Source organism: Drosophila virilis, chromosome 6 (genome assembly GCF_030788295.1).
Source record: "Drosophila virilis strain 15010-1051.87 chromosome 6, Dvir_AGI_RSII-ME, whole genome shotgun sequence".
Taxonomy (NCBI): Eukaryota; Metazoa; Arthropoda; class Insecta; order Diptera; family Drosophilidae; genus Drosophila; species Drosophila virilis.
Window position 1 is genome coordinate 48,192 of NC_091548.1, and position 23,304 is coordinate 71,495.

At 38.8% G+C, this 23,304-nt stretch overlaps 1 protein-coding gene across 1 annotated transcript; it reads right to left on the reverse strand.

Moving 5' to 3' along the window:
* Positions 1-1,487: 1,487 nt before the first annotated feature.
* On the reverse strand, positions 1,488-7,875 carry LOC138911459 (daxx-like protein). The gene is made up of 3 exons (XM_070210732.1): positions 6,114-7,875; positions 2,250-2,713; positions 1,488-2,159 (listed from the first exon to the last, which is right to left on the reverse strand). Exons 1-3 carry the CDS (start codon positions 7,873-7,875, stop codon positions 1,488-1,490), a joined length of 2,898 nt encoding a protein of 965 aa, XP_070066833.1.
* Between the last annotated feature and the right edge of the window lie 15,429 nt (positions 7,876-23,304).

The window sequence follows — 23,304 nt, forward strand, 5'->3', positions numbered from 1 at the left end:
TTCCCAAATCGCTGATATACCTATTTATTAAGTTTTTATGTAGGTGAAGCTCTGAAAATAACTTAAAACTTCACAAAAAATTCTTATAATCGCTTTTTTTAGCGAGGATGCTTTAATTCTCCGAAAAATGTGAAGTACATCTTAAATTACTTTTCTTAGAGATCTTGAAAATTAATTTCATCGCGAAACGTCACCTATCAAATCTTTGACCGCCATTTCCGCCAACGAGTAATGGATTTTCCTGAAAATGGCAATGGTTTGAGGCCCATCGAATGAAAAGCAAATAAGTTTCATAAAAACATTTTCCTCAAATTACCAACAGTTGTGTGCGGAATTTCCCAAATCTTCTTCTGCATGTAGAGCTCTGAAAATAAGTTTGAAGCAAATCCAAAATAGCTTAAAATTTCACAAAAAAAATCTTAGCATCACACTTTTAGCCGAGGATGCTCTAATTGTCCGAAAAAGGTGAAGCTCGTCATAAATGATTTTTCTTATAGATGCTTGAAAATTAATTTCAGAGCGAAACGTCACCTTTCAAGCTTTTGACCCCCATTTCCACCAACGAGCAATGGATTTTCCTAAAAATGACGAAAAATCCCTAAAATTTATTTGAAGAAATTTCTTTGAAGATGAGATTAAGGCCGATCGAATGGTAAGCAAATAAGTTTCATAAAAACATTTTTCCCGAATTCCAAACTATTGTGTGTGGAATTTCTCCAATTCGCTGATATACCTATTTATTAAGTTTTTGTGTAGGTGAAGCTCTTTTTTTTTTTTGTTGATTCGTCTGTTTGGCCGACCGGGCGCTGTGCGCGCAAGCACAGGAGAAACACACGTCCGCTCGCCACGACCGCCACAGAGAGATTTTTATTGTTACTCATTTCTACATTCGATTTCAATTGCAAGCAGAAATTTTAGAACATTGTTGGGAGCACTTAAAACTATGCAACGATCTCCAGTTTGCAAGGTGGAGAGGGACATGACAGGGGAGATACATTTAACATTTAATCTCGACTGACCTACATTTAGACGTAACATAACATTACAGAGACTGTACGATTAACATTATTGTCGTGGGTCAGTTAGCTGGGGGGAAATTTCTGCACGATCAGCTGGCAATGCTGTCGTGTGAATGGCAAGAATAGCGTAATAATCAATTGGGCACGCTAAAGACATGTAAGTAGAAATATTTGAAATATAACAATTTTTTGACCAAATAAACTAATTAATTAATTTATTTGTATCGCACCGCCTTACGATGCGCTGGCCGTCTGCCTCTGGCCTTGCGATGGACAATTGGCTTCCACCGGGAACCTGGCCGACTTATTGTCGCATTGATTTGCAATTTGCATTGCGTGTTGGCTGCCGCTACCTCTGCTGGAAGTTGCATCGATTTGGATGGGCATGACTTCAGCTGCTGGAGCGGATGACTGGCAATGGACAACACTAGCCACACACCCAGGATGCATGGATAGCGGATCGCCGTATTAACGCGCCTGATAATGCCCGAAGGCTGAGTGATATGCAGCCTGCGCTGCATTATTTTTGCACGTACAGGTGGCGCTATGTTTGGCCACTCGGCGTCTAGTGGATGACGTTTCGCCGGCTTCCGGTTGTGCTGAGGAGGCCGCTGACACATTCGCTGGTCCATTTGTGCAGGTAAGTGGGTGCACGGCATTATGTGCAATTTGCATATTTTTACATTCCTGTATTGCTTGCAGGTACGGCGTCTGCTGGGCTGGATAGATGGATCTGCATCTTTGTCGCCGCTCCAATTTGGCAGCTTGTGCCATTTGCAGCTGGATTTGGCGGCATTTGCTTGCCTTAGTGACCACCGTCGATTGGGGCGTGTTGTGCAGCTGCATGCCCGGCTGGGCTTTCTGCTCAATTTGGAGTCGCTGCGTCTGGCCAAGGGAGGCCGTTTTGACCACAATGTCCCATTGCTGAAGAAGCTGCTGCCCCTTAAGGACTGGATGCACAATAGGGGGCTGCTTTTTCATACCAGTGGAGTCCAGTGAGGCCGCCGTCGACCGCTGCTGCTGTGTCTGCCTGTGCTCAGGTACAGATTGTGCATTTTGCGGCTCATGCATGTGCCCGTAGGTGGGCTTGGCGGCTGCCGTCGGCTGCTGTTGCACTTTCGGCTGCTCTCGCAGGACAGGCTGCAGATTTAGCGGCTACTGTTGGTCCCCAGAGGAGGGCATGATGGCCTCAATTGACCATCGCTGCTGTGCTTGCTGCCCCATAAGGACAGGCTGCGGATTTTGCGGCTGCTGCTGGTGCCCAAAGGAGGGCATGGTGGCTATCATCGGCTGTTGCTGCGTGATCAGCTGTCCCCATAGCACGGACTGAGGATTTTGCGGCTGCTGCTGGTGATCACAGGAGGCACTGGAGGCTCCTATTGACCATCGCTGCTGTGCTTGCTGCCCCCATAGACGAGGCTGCGGACTATGCGGATGCTGCTGGTGCCCAGAGGAGGGCATGGTGGCTTCAATTGACCAGCGCTGCTGGTTCTGCTGCCCCCATGGGACGGGCTGCAGATTTAGCGGCTGCTGTTGGTGCCCAGAGAAGGGCATGATGGCTTCAATTGACCATCGCTGCTGTGCTTGCTGCCCCCATAGGACGGGCTGCAGATTTAGCGGCTGCTGTTGGTGCCCAAAGGAGGGCATGGTGGATGATATCGGCTGCTGCTTCGCCGAATGGAGTTGCTCGTGCCCTGGATGCCCTTCAGGCCGGTGGATTGGCCAATATTGGGTAAGTGGATTCTGTATTGTGCTCAAATTTGAATTAGAGTTTCTGTCCGTGGTCGAGTCCGAATTTGTCAGTGTGTATTGTTCTGTCCGACAGTGCTCGCTGTCAGTTAGTGATTGCTTGGCTTCGTAATTGTTACCTAGTTGCATCATACCCTGCAACAGGTTCTCAAGAATAAGTTTTTCGTGCGGGTCCGTATTATCTACGTCCCGTACAAGTTTTTTCTCTAAGACGTTAAAGATATGCTCGACTAGTGGGTCTTAGTCCACATGGATTTATCATATGTGGTGACTGGAATGCCAAAAGTACATGGTGGGGCAACACGCGACACTGCCAGCGAGGGAGGGAACTATTGAGAACCATACACACAAACAATAACTTTAACATATTGGCGACCGGCGGAGCTACTCATTACCCCTATACTCGAGGGAATAAACCATCTGCAATAGATTTTGCAATATATGGTGGCATCAGAGACAGGCGATTACGAACATACTCAACCATCGACCTGAACTCCGATCACCTGCCCATTCACATTGATATGGCTATCGGCCAGACTCTTGAGAAAATCAATGCTAAAAACAAAATTTTGCCACGACATGCAAACATCAATAAATTTAAAAGAATTCTAAATGAAAATCTACGATTAAACATCGTTATCAATTCCGGAACTGACATCGAGGATGCCATCGACATCCTATATAAAAACATAAGGAATGCAGCCATAACTGCTATACCCCCTCCCCGCAGAAGACGGCAACAATTGTACAACACAAGTCGCATGAGATACGACCGCTTCAAAATAAGCGCAGAAACGCTAAGGCAAATACGCAAAAAAAGGCAACTTAAATCCTCTTACATGCAGCTACGCACACCACTGGCATGCAGCCTATACAGGCAGGCACAAAACCGCCTAAATAGACTACTACGACGTGATAAGATTAATAACCTTAACCGTCAAATCTCGAACATTAACGATACAGACACAAATCGTACGCAACAATTATGGAGGACAACCAACTCTATTAAAAGACAGCCAGAGCCGAATCGTCCTTTAAAAATCAAGCCTGGCACCACTACACCTCTTGGCAATGGTATACAAAACAATAACAACAATATAGAATGGACTAAAACAAATAAACAAAAGGCTGAAGTCTTTGCAGAATATTTAGAGCAAAGATTCAGCTTAAATTTAACGAATACGGCTGAAGAGCGATCACAAATCAGCAATGAGGTGAATCAATTTATGCTTCTCCAGCAGCAGCAACAGCAGCAGCGGCATGAGCAACCAAATACTCCGCCATTTCGCCCAGTCACAGACATGGAGGTAGCCAAGTGATTGCCGCCTTGACACTAAAAAAGACGCCGGGCATTGACAACATTAACAATCACGTTATTAAATCACTCCCGCATAAAGCAATTATATACCTCATAAATATATTCAACTGCATGCTTAGGCACGGACATTTTCCGCGCCAATGGAAATGCGCAGAAATCAAGATGGTCCTAAAACCTGGAAAACCTACGGAGTAGGTCAGCTCCTACCGGCCAATAAGCCTGTTGGCAGGGTTCAGCAAAATATTCGAACGACTTTTGATGGCGAGAATGTTCGAGTGCAAGGACTTTGCCCATGCAGTACCAAATCATCAATTCGGATTCCGTAAGGAACGCGGCAGAGAACAACAATTGGCTAGAGTAACGCAATTCATACTGAAGGCGTATGAAAATAGACAATACTGCTCAGCCGTGTTCATCGATATACGTGAGGCGTTTGATCGCGTCTGGCATGAGGGGCTTCTAAGCAAACTGACCAAACTACTACCTGCAGTCCTGTGGAATTCTAAAAAGCTATCTTACTGACCGCACATTTATAGTCAACGGAAATGAAGGAACTCGATCAAGGATTGGACATATCAGCGCTGGAGTACCCCAGGGCAGCGTTTTGGGAGCGATCTTCTATATCATATACACATCGGACATGCCACTTCCCTCATTGGTACTGAGGAGCTTATGGCCTACAACTAGGCCAACAACATCTGCAACCGCAGACACATCACTAATACCCAGCACGTTGCTCTCCACCTTTGCTGATGACACAGTAATAATGTGCTCAGAACCATTGCCTGATCGAGCAGTCACTAAAAACCAGACATATCCTCATGAATTTGAAAAATGGACTAAACGTTGGTGCATACAAGTAAACGTAAGCAAAACAGCACACGTCATGTTTACACTGCGCAAAACACTTCGACATAGCCAAAGTCCAACATCACCAAGGCTGTACGGTCAAGAGATAACTAATAAAATAATAAAAATAAATCAATATCTGGGAATAAACCTAGATAAAAAGCTGAACATGAATCACCACGTCACTGCGCTATGTGCACGCACTAGAGCACTGTGCAATAAACTAGATTGGCTCATCGGTGCAAACAGCCCGCTGATAATTGAATGCAAAATGATGATATATAAGCAGATGATTGCACCAATATGGCGTTACGCACTCCCAATTTGGGGTGCCTTATTGTCGGCCACACAATTCCAACGCCTCGAAGTTGGTCAAAATAAAATACTACGCAAAATTGCTAGAGCCTCCAGATACACGCGCAACCAGTCAATCAGGGAAGCCTACGATATAGCCACGGTAGATGAAATCTACAATTTGACTAGTAGTAGATTTGCAAAAGCCCTCAGCATTCATCCAAATATTAATGCTCGCAAGCTTATAAGTGAGCCATACACACCAACTCGCCTAAATCGGCCCTTATATGCAATCCAACTGGAGCGTCATGTAAGGCCTCTTCAACAACAGCAGCAACAGCACCAAATAACGGACATCGAACAAACTGAGGACAGCCTGCCTACATTACTACGACTGGAACACGAGGAACAGGAGGCCAGAAGGATAGCCAATACGCCAAGCCCAACAAACAGGCAACGGCCAAGAGTAAAACCCAGATTTGGCGAGTACCAAATAAACACACCTAGAAGACGCCACAAAAATGGGCTTATGTCCAGGGAAAGCCTAATTGAATATATTCAGGATCAACCAGATTATATTCAGCAACTAATCCTCCCTGATATACATCAAGGGCGGACGAACCCACCAGCTAGCCAGCAGCAACAACAGCAAATCATAAATGAAGATGAGCAGCGACTAAGCCAACTACTGAACCAACTAAGAGAAGAAATAGAACGCGAGTTAGATGAGGCCCAACAACAAAGTCACGACGAGCAACACATGCTCCCAACTGTTCAGCATTTAGCAGCGCAGACTGTATATGACCTAACTGCAGAAGACGACAATGAGCTACAGATGCACCAACCTGCTCTCCTACTAGCCCCACAGGCAATATACGACCTACAGGTGGCGCTATGTTTGGCCACTCGGGGTCGAGTGGATGACGTTTCGCCGGCTTCCGGTTGTGCTGAGGAGGCCGCTGACACATTCGCTGGTCCATTTGTGCAGGTAAGTGGATGCATGGCATTATTTGCAATTTGCATATTTTTACATTCCTGTATTGCTTGCAGGTACGGCGTCTGCTGGGCTGGATAGATGGATCTGCATCTTTGTCGCCGCTCCAATTTGGCAGCTTGTGCCATTTGTAGCTGGATTTGGCGGCATTTGCTTGCCTTAGTGACCACCGTCGATTGGTGCGTGTTGTGCAGCTGCATGCCCGGCTGGGTTTTCTGCTCAATTTGGAGTCGCTGCTTCTGGCCAAGGAAGGCAGTTTTGAACACAATGTCCCATTGCTGAAAAAGCTGCTGCCCATTAAGGACTGGATGCACAATAAGGGGCTGCTTTTTCATGCCAATGGAGTCCAGTGAGGACGCCGTCGACCGCTGCTGCTGTGTCTGCCTGTGCTCAGGTACAGATTGTGCATTTTGCGGCTCGTGCATGTGCCCGTAGGTGGGCTTGGCGGCTGCCGTCGGCTGCTGTTGCACTTTCGGCTGCTCTCGCAGGACAGGCTGCAGATTTGGCGGGCGTTGCTGGTGACCATAGGAGGCATCGGAGGCTCCTGTTAGCCATCGCTGCTGTGCTTGCTGCCCCATAAGGACAGGCTGCGGATTTTGCGGCTGCTGCTGGTGCCCAAAGGAGGGCATGGTGGCTATCATCGGCTGTTGCTGCGTGATCAGCTGTCCCCATAGCACGGACTGAGGATTTTGCGGCTGCTGCTGGTGATCACAGGAGGCACTGGAGGCTCCTATTAACCATCGCTGGTGTGCTTGCTGCCCCCATAGACGAGGCTGCGGATTATGCGGATGCTGCTGGTGCCCAGAGGAGGGCATGGTGGCTCCAATTGACCATCGCTGCTGTGCTTGCCGCCCCCATAGACGAGGCTGCGGACTTAGCGGCTGCTGCTGGTGCCCAGAGGAGGGCATGGTGGCTTCAATTGACCAGCGCTGCTGGCTCTGCTGCCCCCATGGGACGGGCTGCAGATTTAGCGGCTGCTGTTGGTGCCCAGAGGAGGGCATGATGGCTTCAATTGACCATCGCTGCTGTGCTTGCTGCCCCCATAGGACGGGCTGCAGATTTAGCGGGTACTGTTGGTGCCCAGAGGAGGGCATGATGGCCTCAATTGACCATCGCTGCTGTGCTTGCTGCCCCATAAGGACAGGCTGCGGATTTTGCGGCTGCCGCTGGTGCCCAAAGGAGGGCATGGTGGCTATCATCGGCTGTTGCTGCGTGATCAGCTGTCCCCATAGCACGGACTGAGGATTTTGCGGCTGCTGCTGGTGATCACAGGAGGCACTGGAGGCTCCTATTGACCATCGCTGCTGTGCTTGCTGCCCCCATAGACGAGGCTGCGGATTATGCGGATGCTGCTGGTGCCCAGAGGAGGGCATGGTGGCTTCAATTGACCAGCGCTGCTGGTTCTGCTGCCCCCATGGGACGGGCTGCAGATTTAGCGGCTGCTGCTGGTGCCCAGAGGAGGGCATGGTGGCTTCAATTGACCAGCGCTGCTGGTTCTGCTGCCCCCATGGGACGGGCTGCAGATTTAGCGGCTGCTGTTGGTGCCCAGAGGAGGGCATGATGGCTTCAATTGACCATCGCTGCTGTGCTTGCTGCCCCCATAGGACGGGCTGCAGATTTAGCGGCTGCTGCTGGTGCCCAAAGGAGGGCATGGTGGATGATATCGGCTGCTGCTTCGCCGAATGGAGTTGCTGGTGCTGTGGATGCCCTTCAGGCCGGTGGATTGGCCAATATTGGGTAAGTGGATTCTGTAATCTGCTCAAATTTGAATTAGAGTTTCTGTTATTTGGTCAAAAAAATTGTTAAATTTAAAATTTCATTTACTCACATGTCTTTAGCGTGCCCAATTGATACTTATGTTATTCTTGCCATTCACACGACAGCATTGCCAGCTGATCGTGCAGAAATTTCCCCCCAGCCAACTGACCTACGACAACAATGTTAATCGTACAGACACTGTAATGTTATGTTATGTCTAAATGTAGGTCAGTCGAGATTAAATGTTAAATGTATCTCCCCTGTCATGTCCCTCTCCACCTTGCAAACTGGTGATCGTTGTATAGTTTTAAGTGCTCCCAACAATGTTCTAAAATTTCTGTTTGCAAAATTATATGTAGAAATGAGAAACAATAAAAAACTCTCTGTGGCGGTCGTGGCGAGTGGACGTGTGTTTCTCCTGTGCTTGCGCGCACAGCGCCCGGTCGGCCAAACAGACGTATCAACTAGGTGAAGCTCTGAAAATAAATTTGAGCCAAATAGGACAAAACTTTAAATTTCACAAAAAATTCTTAGAATCACACTTTTTACCGAGGATTCTCTAATTCTCCGAAAAATGTGAAGCACAACTTAAATTATTTTTCTAAGAGCTCTTGAAAATTAATTTCAGCGCGAAACGTCTTCTATCAAATCTTTGACCCCCATTTCCACCAACGATCAATGTATTTTCCTAAAAATGACGACAAATTCCTAAAATGAATTTGAAGAAATTTTGTTTGAAAATGAGTTTGAGCCCCATCAAATGATTATCAAATAAGTTTCATAAAAACATTTTTCTCTCATTACCCACAGTTGTGTGTGGAATTTCCCAAATCGCTGAAACACGTGTATATTAAGTTCTTCTGCATGTAGAGCTCTGAAAATAAGTTTGAAGCAAATCCGACATAGCTTCAAATTTCACAAAAAAAATCTTAGAATCACACTTTTAGCCGAGGATGCTCTAATTGTCCGAAAAATGTGAAGCTCGTCATAAATGATTTTTCTTATAGATGCTTGAAAATTAATTTCAGAGCGAAACGTCACCTTTCAAGCTTTTGACCCCATTTCCACCAACGAGCAATGGATTTTCCTAAAAATGACGAAAAATCCCTAACATTTATTTGAAGAAATTTCTTTGAAGATGATTTTGAGGCCGATCGAATGGTAAGCAAATAAGTTTCATAAAAACCTTTTTCGCCAATTACCCACTAGCAATGGATTTTCCTAAAAATGGAGAAAAATCCCTGAAATGAATTTGAAGAAATTTCTTTGAAAATGAGTTTGAGGCCGATCGAATGGTACGCAAATAAGTTTCATAAAAACATTTTTCCCCAATTCCAAACTATTGTGTGTGGAATTTCTCCAATTCGCTGATGTACCTATTTATTAAGTTTTCATGTAGGTGAAGCTCTGCAAATAAGTTTGAAGCAAGTTGGACATAACTTAAAATTTCACAAAAAGTTCATAGAATCACACTTTTTACCGAGGATGCTTTAATTATCCGAAAAATGTGAGGCACTTTTTTAATTATTTTTTAAAAAGATCCTTGAAAATTTATTTCAGCGCGAAACGTCACCTATCAAATTTTTGACCCCCGCTTCCACCAACGAGCAATGGATTTTCCCAAAAATGGCGAAAAATCCCTATAATGAATTTAAAGACATTTCGTTGAAAATGAGTTTGCGTCCGATAAATAAGTTTCATACAAACATTTTCCGGTAATTACCCACAGTTGTGGGTGGATTTTTCCCAAATCGCGGATATACCTATTTATTAAGTTTTTATGTTGGTGAAGCTCTGAAAATAAGTTTGAAGCAAATTGGACATAACTTAAAACTTCACAAAAAATTTTTAGAATCGCTTTTTTTACCGAGGATGCTTTAATTCTCCGAAAAATGTGAAGCACAACTTAAATTATTTTTCTAAGAGATCTTGAAAATGAATCTCAGCGCGAAACGTCTTCTATCAAATCTTTGACCCCCATTTCCACCAACGATCAATGGATTTTCCTAAAAATGACGACAAATTCCTAAAATGAATTTGAAGAAATATTTTTGAAAATGAGTTTGAGCCCCATCAAATAATTAGCAAATAAGTTTCATAAAAACATTTTTCTCTTATGACAAACAGTTGTGTGCGGAATTTCCCAAATCGCTGAAACACGTGTATATTAAGTTCTTCTGCATGTAGAGCTCTGAGAGTAAGTTTGAAGCAAATCCGACATAGCTTCAAATTTCACGAAAAAAATCTTAGAATCACACTTTTAGCCGAGGATGCTCTAATTGTCCGAAAAATGTGAAGCTCGTCATAAATGATTTTTCTTATAGATGCTTGAAAATTAATTTCGAGCGAAACGTCACCTTTCAAGCTTTTGACCCCCATTTCCACCAACGAGCAATGGATTTTCCTAAAAATGGAGAAAAATCCCTGAAATGAATTTGAAGAAATTTCTTTGAAAATGAGTTTGAGGCCGATCGAATGGTACGCAAATAAGTTTCATAAAAACATTTTTCCCCAATTCCAAACTATTGTGTGTGGAATTTCTCCAATTCGCTGATGTACCTATTTATTAAGTTTTCATGTAGGTGAAGCTCTGCAAATAAGTTTGAAGCAAGTTGGACATAACTTAAAATTTCACAAAAAGTTCATAGAATCACACTTTTTACCGAGGATGCTTTAATTATCCGAAAAATGTGAGGCACTTTTTTAATTATTTTTTAAAAAGATCCTTGAAAATTTATTTCAGCGCGAAACGTCACCTATCAAATTTTTGACCCCCGCTTCCACCAACGAGCAATGGATTTTCCCAAAAATGGCGAAAAATCCCTATAATGAATTTAAAGACATTTCGTTAAAAATGAGTTTGCGGCCGACAAATAAGTTTCATACAAACATTTTCCGGTAATTACCCACAGTTGTGGGTGGATTTTTCCCAAATCGCTGATATACCTATTTATTAAGTTTTTATGTTGGTGAAGCTCTGAAAATAAGTTTGAAGCAAATTGGACATAACTTAAAACTTCACAAAAAATTTTTAGAATCGCTCTTTTTACCGAGGATGCTTTAATTCTCCGAAAAATGTGAAGCACAACTTAAATTATTTTTCTAAGAGATCTTGAAAATGAATTTCAGCGCGAAACGTCTTCTATCAAATCTTTGACCCCCATTTCCACCAACGAGCAATGGATTTTCCTAAAAATGGAGAAAAATCCCTGAAATGAATTTGAAGAAATTTCTTTGAAAATAAGTTTGAGACCGATCGAATGGTAAGCAAATAAGTTTCATAAAAACATTTTTCCCCAATTCCAAACTATTGTGTGTGGAATTTCTCCAATTCGCTGATATACCTATTTATTAAGTTTTTGTGTAGGTGAAGCTCTGAAAATAAGTTTGAAGCAAATTGGACATAATTTTAAACATCAAACAAAATTCTTAGAATCCCTCCTTTTTAGCGAGGATGCTTTAATTCTCCGAAAAATGTGAAGTACGTCTTAAATTACTTTTTTGAGAGATCTTGAAAATTAATTGCATTGCGAAACGTCACCTATCAAATCATTGACCGCCAATTCCGCTATCGAGTAATGGATTTTCCTGAAAATGGCAATGGTTTGAGGCCCATCGAATGAAAAGCAAATAAGTTTCATAAAAACATATTTCTCTAATGACCAACAGTTGTGTGCGGAACTTCCCAAATCGCTGAAACACGTGTATATTAAGTTCTTCTGCATTTAGAGCTCTGAAAATAAGTTTGAAGCAAATCCGACATAGCTTCAAATTTCACAAAAAAAATCTTAGAATCACACTTTTAGCCGAGGATGCGCTAATTGTCCGAAAAATGTGAAGCTCCTCATAAATGATTTTTCTTATAGATGCTTGAAAATTAATTTCAGAGCGAAACGTCACCTTTCAAGCTTTTGACCCCCATTTCCAGCAACGAGCAATGGATTTTCCTAAAAATGACGAAAAATCCCTAACATTTATTTGAAGAAATTTCTTTGAAATTGAGTTTGAGGCCGATCGAATGGTAAGCAAATAAGTTTCATAAAAACATTTTTCCCCAATTCCAAACTATTGTGTGTGGAATTTCTCCAATTCGCTGATATACCTATTTATTAAGTTTTTGTGTAGGTGAAGCTCTGAAAATAACTTTGAACCAAATAGGACAAAACTTAAAATTTCACAAAAAGTTCTTAGAATCACACTTTTTACCGAGGATGCTTTAATTATCCGAAAAATGTGAGGCACTTTTTTAATGATTTTTCTTATAGATCCTTGAAAATTTATTTCAGCGCGAAACGTCACCAATCAAATTTCTGACCCCCGTTTCCACCAACGAGCAATGGATTTTCCCAAAAATGGCGAAAAATCCTTATACTGAATTTAAAGACATTTCGTTGAAAATGAGTTTGCGGCCGATTAATAAAGTTCATACAAACATTTTCCGGTAATTACCCACAGTTGTGGGTGGATTTTTCCCAAATCGCTGATATACCTATTTATTAAGTTTTTATGTAGGTGAAGCTCTGAAAATAAGTTTAAAGCAAATTGGACATAACTTAAAACTTCACAAAAAATTCTTAGAATCGCACTTTTCACCGAGGATGCTTTAATTCTCCGAAAAATGTGAAGTACGTCTTAAATTACTTTTCTTAGAGATCTTGAAAATTAATTTCATCGCCTTCTATCAATTCTTTGACCGCCATTTCCGCTAACGAGTAATGGATTTTCCTGAATGGCAATGGTTTGAGGCCCATCGAATGAAAAGCAAATAAGTTTCATAAAAACATTTTTCTCTAATGACCAACAGTTGTGTGCGGAATTTCCCAAATCGCTGAAACACGTGTATATTAAGTTCTTCTGCATGTAGAGCTCTGAAAATAAGTTTGAAGCAAATCGGACATAACTTGAAACTTCACAAACAAAATCTTAAAATCAAACTTTTAGCCGAGGATGCTCTAATTGTCCGAAAAATGTGAAGCTCGTCATAAATGACGAGCCAATTACCCACCAACAATGGATTTTCCTAAAAATGGGAAAAAATCCCTGAAATGAATTTGAAGAAATTTCTTTGAAGATGAGATTGAGGCCGATCGAATGGTAAGCAAATAAGTTTTATAAAAACATTTTTCGCCAATTACCCACCAGCAATGGATTTTCCTAAAAATGGGGAAAAATCCCTGAAATGAATTTGAAGAAATTTCTTTGAAAATGAGTTTGAGGCCGATCGAATGGTAAGCAAATAAGTTTCATAAAAACATTTTTCCCCAATTCCAAACTATTGTGTGTGGAATTTCTCCAATTCGCTGATATACCTATTTATTAAGTTTTTGTGTAGGTGAAGCTCTGAAAATAAGTTTGAACCAAATAGGACAAAACTTAAAATTTCACAAAAAATTCTTAGAATCACACTTTTTACCGAGGATGCTTTAATTCTCCGAAAAATGTGAAGCACAACTTAAATTATTTTTCTAAGAGATCTTGAAAATGAATTTCAGCGCGAAACGTCTTCTATCAAATCTTTGACCCCCATTTCCACCAACGATCAATGGATTTTCCAAAAATTGACGACAAATTCCTAAAATGAATTTGAAGAAATTTTTTTTAAAATGAGTGTGAGCCCCATCAGAGCTCTGAAAATAATTTTGAAGCAAATCGGACATAACTTAAAATTTCACAAAAAGTTCTTAGAATCACACTTTTTACCGAGGATGCTTTAATTATCCGAAAAATGTGAGGCACTTTTTTAATGATTTTTCTTATAGATCCTTGAAAATTTATTTCAGCGCGAAACGTCACCAATCAAATTTTTGACCCCCGTTTCCACCAACGAGCAATGGATTTTCCCAAAAATGGCGAAAAATCCCTATACTGAATTTAAAGACATTTCGTTGAAAATGAGTTTGCGGCCGATAAATAAGTTTCATACAAACATTTTCCGGTAATTACCCACAGTTGTGGGTGGATTATTCCCAAATCGCTGATATACCTATTTATTAAGTTTTTATGTAGGTGACGCTCTGAAAATAAGTTTGAAGCAAATTGGACATAACTTAAAGCTTCACAAAAAATTACTAAAATCGTTTTTTTTAGCGAGGATGCTTTAATTCATCGAAAAATGTGAAGTACGTCTTAAATTACTTTTCTTAGAGATCTTGAAAATTAATTTCATCGCGAAACGTCACCTATCAAATCTTTGACCGCCATTTCCGCCAACGAGTAATGGATTTTCCTGAAAATGGCAATGGTTTGAGGCCCATCGAATGAAAAGCAAATAAGTTTCATAAAAACATTTTTCTCTAATGACCAACAGTTGTGTGCGGAATTTCCCAAATCGCTGAAACACGTGTATATTAAGTTCTTCTGCATGTAGAGCTCTGAGAGTAAGTTTGAAGCAAATCCGACATAGCTTCAAATTTCACGAAAAAAATCTTAGAATCACACTTTTAGCCGAGGATGCTCTAATTGTCCGAAAAATGTGAAGCTCGTCATAAATGATTTTTCTTATAGATGCTTGAAAATTAATTTCGAGCGAAACGTCACCTTTCAAGCTTTTGACCCCCATTTCCACCAACGAGCAATGGATTTTCCTAAAAATGGAGAAAAATCCCTGAAATGAATTTGAAGAAATTTCTTTGAAAATGAGTTTGAGGCCGATCGAATGGTACGCAAATAAGTTTCATAAAAACATTTTTCCCCAATTCCAAACTATTGTGTGTGGAATTTCTCCAATTCGCTGATGTACCTATTTATTAAGTTTTCATGTAGGTGAAGCTCTGCAAATAAGTTTGAAGCAAGTTGGACATAACTTAAAATTTCACAAAAAGTTCATAGAATCACACTTTTTACCGAGGATGCTTTAATTATCCGAAAAATGTGAGGCACTTTTTTAATTATTTTTTAAAAAGATCCTTGAAAATTTATTTCAGCGCGAAACGTCACCTATCAAATTTTTGACCCCCGCTTCCACCAACGAGCAATGGATTTTCCCAAAAATGGCGAAAAATCCCTATAATGAATTTAAAGACATTTCGTTAAAAATGAGTTTGCGGCCGACAAATAAGTTTCATACAAACATTTTCCGGTAATTACCCACAGTTGTGGGTGGATTTTTCCCAAATCGCTGATATACCTATTTATTAAGTTTTTATGTTGGTGAAGCTCTGAAAATAAGTTTGAAGCAAATTGGACATAACTTAAAACTTCACAAAAAATTTTTAGAATCGCTCTTTTTACCGAGGATGCTTTAATTCTCCGAAAAATGTGAAGCACAACATAAATTATTTTTCTAAAAGATCTTGAAAATGAATTTCAGCGCGAAACGTCTTCTATCAAATCTTTGACCCCCATTTCCACCAACGAGCAATGGATTTTCCTAAAAATGGAGAAAAATCCCTGAAATGAATTTGAAGAAATTTCTTTGAAAATGAGTTTGAGGCCGATCGAATGGTAAGCAAATAAGTTTCATAAAAACATTTTTCCCCAATTCCAAACTATTGTGTGTGGAATTTCTCCAATTCGCTGATATACCTATTTATTAAGTTTTTGTGTAGGTGAAGCTCTGAAAATAAGTTTGAAGCAAATTGGACATAACTTTAAACATCAAACAAAATTCTTAGAATCCCTCCTTTTTAGCGAGGATGCTTTAATTCTCCGAAAAATGTGAAGTACGTCTTAAATTACTTTTCTTAGAGATCTTGAAAATTAATTTCATCGCGAAACGTCACCTATCAAATCTTTGACCGCCATTTCCGCCAACGAGTAATGGATTTTCCTGAAAATGGCAATGGTTTGAGGCCCATCGAATGAAAAGCAAATAAGTTTCATAAAAACATATTTCTCTAATGACCAACAGTTGTGTGCGGAACTTCCCAAATCGCTGAAACACGTGTATATTAAGTTCTTCTGCATTTAGAGCTCTGAAAATAAGTTTGAAGCAAATCCGACATAGCTTCAAATTTCACAAAAAAAATCTTAGAATCACACTTTTAGCCGAGGATGCGCTAATTGTCCGAAAAATGTGAAGCTCCTCATAAATGATTTTTCTTATAGATGCTTGAAAATTAATTTCAGAGCGAAACGTCACCTTTCAAGCTTTTGACCCCCATATCCACCAACGAGCAATGGATTTTCCTAAAAATGACGAAAAATCCCTAACATTTATTTGAAGAAATTTCTTTGAAATTGAGTTTGAGGCCGATCGAATGGTAAGCAAATAAGTTTCATAAAAACATTTTTCCCCAATTCCAAACTATTGTGTGTGGAATTTCTCCAATTCGCTGATATACCTATTTATTAAGTTTTTGTGTAGGTGAAGCTCTGAAAATAACTTTGAACCAAATAGGACAAAACTTAAAATTTCACAAAAAGTTCTTAGAATCACACTTTTTACCGAGGATGCTTTAATTATCCGAAAAATGTGAGGCACTTTTTTAATGATTTTTCTTATAGATCCTTGAAAATTTATTTCAGCGCGAAACGTCACCAATCAAATTTCTGACCCCCGTTTCCACCAACGAGCAATGGATTTTCCCAAAAATGGCGAAAAATCCTTATACTGAATTTAAAGACATATCGTTGAAAATGAGTTTGCGGCCGATTAATAAAGTTCATACAAACATTTTCCGGTAATTACCCACAGTTGTGGGTGGATTTTTCCCAAATCGCTGATATACCTATTTATTAAGTTTTTATGTAGGTGACGCTCTGAAAATAAGTTTAAAGCAAATTGGACATAACTTAAAACTTCACAAAAAATTCTTAGAATCGCACTTTTCACCGAGGATGCTTTAATTCTCCGAAAAATGTGAAGTACGTCTTAAATTACTTTTCTTAGAGATCTTGAAAATTAATTTCATCGCGAAACGTCTTCTATCAATTCTTTGACCGCCATTTCCGCTAACGAGTAATGGATTTTCCTGAATGGCAATGGTTTGAGGCCCATCGAATAAAAAGCAAATAAGTTTCATAAAAACATTTTTCTCTAATGACCAACAGTTGTGTGCGGAATTTCCCAAATCGCTGAAACACGTGTATATTAAGTTCTTCTGCATGTAGAGCTCTGAAAATAAGTTTGAAGCAAATCGGACATAACTTGAAACTTCACAAACAAAATCTTAAAATCAAACTTTTAGCCGAGGATGCTCTAATTGTCCGAAAAATGTGAAGCTCGTCATAAATGACGAGCCAATTACCCACCAACAATGGATTTTCCTAAAAATGGGAAAAAATCCCTGAAATGAATTTGAAGAAATTTCTTTGAAGATGAGATTGAGGCCGATCGAATGGTAAGCAAATAAGTTTTATAAAAACATTTTTCGCCAATTACCCACCAGCAATGGATTTTCCTAAAAATGGGGAAAAATCCCTGAAATGAATTTGAAGAAATTTCTTTGAAAATGAGTTTGAGGCCGATCGAATGGTAAGCAAATAAGTTTCATAAAAACATTTTTCCCCAATTCCAAACTATTGTGTGTGGAATTTCTCCAATTCGCTGATATACCTATTTATTAAGTTTTTGTGTAGGTGAAGCTCTGAAAATAAGTTTGAACCAAATAGGACAAAACTTAAAATTTCACAAAAAATTCTTAGAATCACACTTTTTACCGAGGATGCTTTAATTCTCCGAAAAATGTGAAGCACAACTTAAATTATTTTTCTAAGAGATCTTGAAAATGAATTTCAGCGCGAAACGTCTTCTATCAAATCTTTGACCCCCATTTCCACCAACGATCAATGGATTTTCCAAAAATTGACGACAAATTCCTAAAATGAATTTGAAGAAATTTTTTTTAAAATGAGTGTGAGCCCCATCAGAGCTCTGAAAATAATTTTGAAGCAAATCGGACATAACTTAAAATTTCACAAAAAGTTCTTAGAATCACACTTTTTACCGAGGATGCTTTAATTATCCGAAAAATGTGAGGCACTTTTTTAATGATTTTTCTTATAGATCCTTGAAAATTTATTTCAGCGCGAAACGTCACCAATCAAATTTTTGACCCCCGTTTCCACCAACGAGCAATGGATTTTCCCAAAAATGGCGAAAAATCCCTATACTGAATTTAAAGACATTTCGTTGAAAATGAGTTTGCGGCCGATAAATAAGTTTCATACAAACATTTTCCGGTAATTACCCACAGTTGTGGGTGGATTATTCCCAAATCGCTGATATACCTATTTATTAAGTTTTTATGTAGGTGACGCTCTGAAAATAAGTTTGAAGCAAATTGGACATAACTTAAAGCTTCACAAAAAATTACTAAAATCGTTTTTTTTAGCGAGGATGCTTTAATTCATCGAAAAATGTGAAGTACGTCTTAAATTACTTTTCTTAGAGATCTTGAAAATTAATTTCATCGCGAAACGTCACCTATCAAATCTTTGACCGCCATTTCCGCCAACGAGTAATGGATTTTCCTGAAAATGGCAATGGTTTGAGGCCCATCGAATGAAAAGCAAATAAGTTTCATAAAAACATTTTTCTCTAATGACCAACAGTTGTGTGCGGAATTTCCCAAATCGCTGAAACACGTGTATATTAAGTTCTTCTGCATGTAGAGCTCTGAGAGTAAGTTTGAAGCAAATCCGACATAGCTTCAAATTTCACGAAAAAAATCTTAGAATCACACTTTTAGCCGAGGATGCTCTAATTGTCCGAAAAATGTGAAGCTCGTCATAAATGATTTTTCTTATAGATGCTTGAAAATTAATTTCGAGCGAAACGTCACCTTTCAAGCTTTTGACCCCCATTTCCACCAACGAGCAATGGATTTTCCTAAAAATGGAGAAAAATCCCTGAAATGAATTTGAAGAAATTTCTTTGAAAATGAGTTTGAGGCCGATCGAATGGTACGCAAATAAGTTTCATAAAAACATTTTTCCCCAATTCCAAACTATTGTGTGTGGAATTTCTCCAATTCGCTGATGTACCTATTTATTAAGTTTTCATGTAGGTGAAGCTCTGCAAATAAGTTTGAAGCAAGTTGGACATAACTTAAAATTTCACAAAAAGTTCATAGAATCACACTTTTTACCGAGGATGCTTTAATTATCCGAAAAATGTGAGGCACTTTTTTAATTATTTTTTAAAAAGATCCTTGAAAATTTATTTCAGCGCGAAACGTCACCTATCAAATTTTTGACCCCCGCTTCCAACGAGCAATGGATTTTCCCAAAAATGGCGAAAAATCCCTATAATGAATTTAAAGACATTTCGTTAAAAATGAGTTTGCGGCCGACAAATAAGTTTCATACAAACATTTTCCGGTAATTACCCACAGTTGTGGGTGGATTTTTCCCAAATCGCTGATATACCTATTTATTAAGTTTTTATGTTGGTGAAGCTCTGAAAATAAGTTTGAAGCAAATTGGACATAACTTAAAACTTCACAAAAAATTTTTAGAATCGCTCTTTTTACCGAGGATGCTTTAATTCTCCGAAAAATGTGAAGCACAACATAAATTATTTTTCTAAAAGATCTTGAAAATGAATTTCAGCGCGAAACGTCTTCTATCAAATCTTTGACCCCCATTTCCACCAACGAGCAATGGATTTTCCTAAAAATGGAGAAAAATCCCTGAAATGAATTTGAAGAAATTTCTTTGAAAATAAGTTTGAGACCGATCGAATGGTAAGCAAATAAGTTTCATAAAAACATTTTTCCCCAATTCCAAACTATTGTGTGTGGAATTTCTCCAATTCGCTGATATACCTATTTATTAAGTTTTTGTGTAGGTGAAGCTCTGAAAATAAGTTTGAAGCAAATTGGACATAACTTTAAACATCAAACAAAATTCTTAGAATCCCTCCTTTTTAGCGAGGATGCTTTAATTCTCCGAAAAATGTGAAGTACGTCTTAAATTACTTTTTTGAGAGATCTTGAAAATTAATTTCATTGCGAAACGTCACCTATCAAATCATTGACCGCCAATTCCGCTAACGAGTAATGGATTTTCCTGAAAATGGCAATGGTTTGAGGCCCATCGAATGAAAAGCAAATAAGTTTCATAAAAACATATTTCTCTAATGACCAACAGTTGTGTGCGGAACTTCCCAAATCGCTGAAACACGTGTATATTAAGTTCTTCTGCATTTAGAGCTCTGAAAATAAGTTTGAAGCAAATCCGACATAGCTTCAAATTTCACAAAAAAAATCTTAGAATCACACTTTTAGCCGAGGATGCGCTAATTGTCCGAAAAATGTGAAGCTCCTCATAAATGATTTTTCTTATAGATGCTTGAAAATTAATTTCAGAGCGAAACGTCACCTTTCAAGCTTTTGACCCCCATATCCACCAACGAGCAATGGATTTTCCTAAAAATGACGAAAAATCCCTAACATTTATTTGAAGAAATTTCTTTGAAATTGAGTTTGAGGCCGATCGAATGGTAAGCAAATAAGTTTCATAAAAACATTTTTCCCCAATTCCAAACTATTGTGTGTGGAATTTCTCCAATTCGCTGATATACCTATTTATTAAGTTTTTGTGTAGGTGAAGCTCTGAAAATAACTTTGAACCAAATAGGACAAAACTTAAAATTTCACAAAAAGTTCTTAGAATCACACTTTTTACCGAGGATGCTTTAATTATCCGAAAAATGTGAGGCACTTTTTTAATGATTTTTCTTATAGATCCTTGAAAATTTATTTCAGCGCGAAACGTCACCAATCAAATTTCTGACCCCCGTTTCCACCAACGAGCAATGGATTTTCCCAAAAATGGCGAAAAATCCTTATACTGAATTTAAAGACATATCGTTGAAAATGAGTTTGCGGCCGATTAATAAAGTTCATACAAACATTTTCCGGTAATTACCCACAGTTGTGGGTGGATTTTTCCCAAATCGCTGATATACCTATTTATTAAGTTTTTATGTAGGTGACGCTCTGAAAATAAGTTTAAAGCAAATTGGACATAACTTAAAACTTCACAAAAAATTCTTAGAATCGCACTTTTCACCGAGGATGCTTTAATTCTCCGAAAAATGTGAAGTACGTCTTAAATTACTTTTCTTAGAGATCTTGAAAATTAATTTCATCGCGAAACGTCTTCTATCAATTCTTTGACCGCCATTTCCGCTAACGAGTAATGGATTTTCCTGAATGGCAATGGTTTGAGGCCCATCGAATAAAAAGCAAATAAGTTTCATAAAAACATTTTTCTCTAATGACCAACAGTTGTGTGCGGAATTTCCCAAATCGCTGAAACACGTGTATATTAAGTTCTTCTGCATGTAGAGCTCTGAAAATAAGTTTGAAGCAAATCGGACATAACTTGAAACTTCACAAACAAAATCTTAAAATCAAACTTTTAGCCGAGGATGCTCTAATTGTCCGAAAAATGTGAAGCTCGTCATAAATGACGAGCCAATTACCCACCAACAATGGATTTTCCTAAAAATGGGAAAAAATCCCTGAAATGAATTTGAAGAAATTTCTTTGAAGATGAGATTGAGGCCGATCGAATGGTAAGCAAATAAGTTTTATAAAAACATTTTTCGCCAATTACCCACCAGCAATGGATTTTCCTAAAAATGGGGAAAAATCCCTGAAATGAATTTGAAGAAATTTCTTTGAAAATGAGTTTGAGGCCGATCGAATGGTAAGCAAATAAGTTTCATAAAAACATTTTTCCCCAATTCCAAACTATTGTGTGTGGAATTTCTCCAATTCGCTGATATACCTATTTATTAAGTTTTTGTGTAGGTGAAGCTCTGAAAATAAGTTTGAACCAAATAGGACAAAACTTAAAATTTCACAAAAAATTCTTAGAATCACACTTTTTACCGAGGATGCTTTAATTCTCCGAAAAATGTGAAGCACAACTTAAATTATTTTTCTAAGAGATCTTGAAAATGAGTTTCAGCGCGAAACGTCTTCTATCAAATCTTTGACCCCCATTTCCACCAACGATCAATGGATTTTCCAAAAATTGACGACAAATTCCTAAAATGAATTTGAAGAAATTTTTTTGAAAATGAGTGTGAGCCCCATCAGAGCTCTGAAAATAATTTTGAAGCAAATCGGACATAACTTAAAATTTCACAAAAAGTTCTTAGAATCACACTTTTTACCGAGGATGCTTTAATTATCCGAAAAATGTGAGGCACTTTTTTAATGATTTTTCTTATAGATCCTTGAAAATTTATTTCAGCGCGAAACGTCACCAATCAAATTTTTGACCCCCGTTTCCACCAACGAGCAATGGATTTTCCCAAAAATGGCGAAAAATCCCTATACTGAATTTAAAGATATTTCGTTGAAAATGAGTTTGCGGCCGATAAATAAGTTTCATACAAACATTTTCCGGTAATTACCCACAGTTGTGGGTGGATTATTCCCAAATCGCTGATATACCTATTTATTAAGTTTTTATGTAGGTGACGCTCTGAAAATAAGTTTGAAGCAAATTGGACATAACTTAAAGCTTCACAAAAAATTACTAAAATCGTTTTTTTTTAGCGAGGATGCTTTAATTCTTCGAAAAATGTGAAGTACGTCTTAAATTACTTTTCTTAGAGATCTTGAAAATTAATTTCATCGCGAAACGTCACCTATCAAATCTTTGACCGCCATTTCCGCCAACGAGTAATGGATTTTCCTGAAAATGGCAATGGTTTGAGGCCCATCGAATGAAAAGCAAATAAGTTTCATAAAAACATTTTTCTCTAATGACCAACAGTTGTGTGCGGAATTTCCCAAATCGCTGAAACACGTGTATATTAAGTTCTTCTGCATGTAGAGCTCTGAAAATAAGTTTGAAGCAAATCGGACATAACTTGAAATTTCACAAACAAAATCTTAGAATCACACTTTTAGCCGAGGATGCTCTAATTGTCCGAAAAATGTGAAGCTCGTCATAAATGATTTTTCTTATAGATGCTTGAAAATTAATTTCAGAGCGAAACGTCACCTTTCAAGCTTTTGACCCCCATTTCCACCAACGAGCAATGGATTTTCCTAAAAATGACGAAAAATCCCTAACATTTATTTGAAGAAATATCTTTGAATCGAATGGTAAGCAAATAAGTTTCATAAAAACATGGGGAAAAATCCCTGAAATTAAATTGCACAAATTTCTTTGAAGATGAGTTTTAGGCCGATCGAATGGTAAGCAAATAAGTTTCATAAAAACATTTTTCGCCAATTACCCACCAGCAATGGATTTTCCCAAAAATGGGGAAAAACCCCTGAAATGAATTTGAAGAAATTTCTTTGAAATTGAGTTTGAGGCCGATCGAATGGTAAGCAAATAAGTTTCATAAAAACATTTTTCCCCAATTCCAAACTATTGTGTGTGGAATTTCTGCAATTCGCTGATATACC

Coding starts and splice junctions, on each gene's coding strand:
- LOC138911459 (XM_070210732.1), bottom strand. CDS start 7,875: ATGCCCTCCTTTGGGCACCAGCAGCAGCCGCTAAATCTGCAGCCCGTC. Junction 2,714..6,113: donor GGCCAAACATAGCGCCACCT/GTAGGTCGTATA, acceptor AAGGGCATCCAG/GGCACGAGCAACTCCATTCG. Junction 2,160..2,249: donor AGCCGCAAAATCCGCAGCCT/GTCCTTATGGGG, acceptor CTAAATCTGCAG/CCTGTCCTGCGAGAGCAGCC.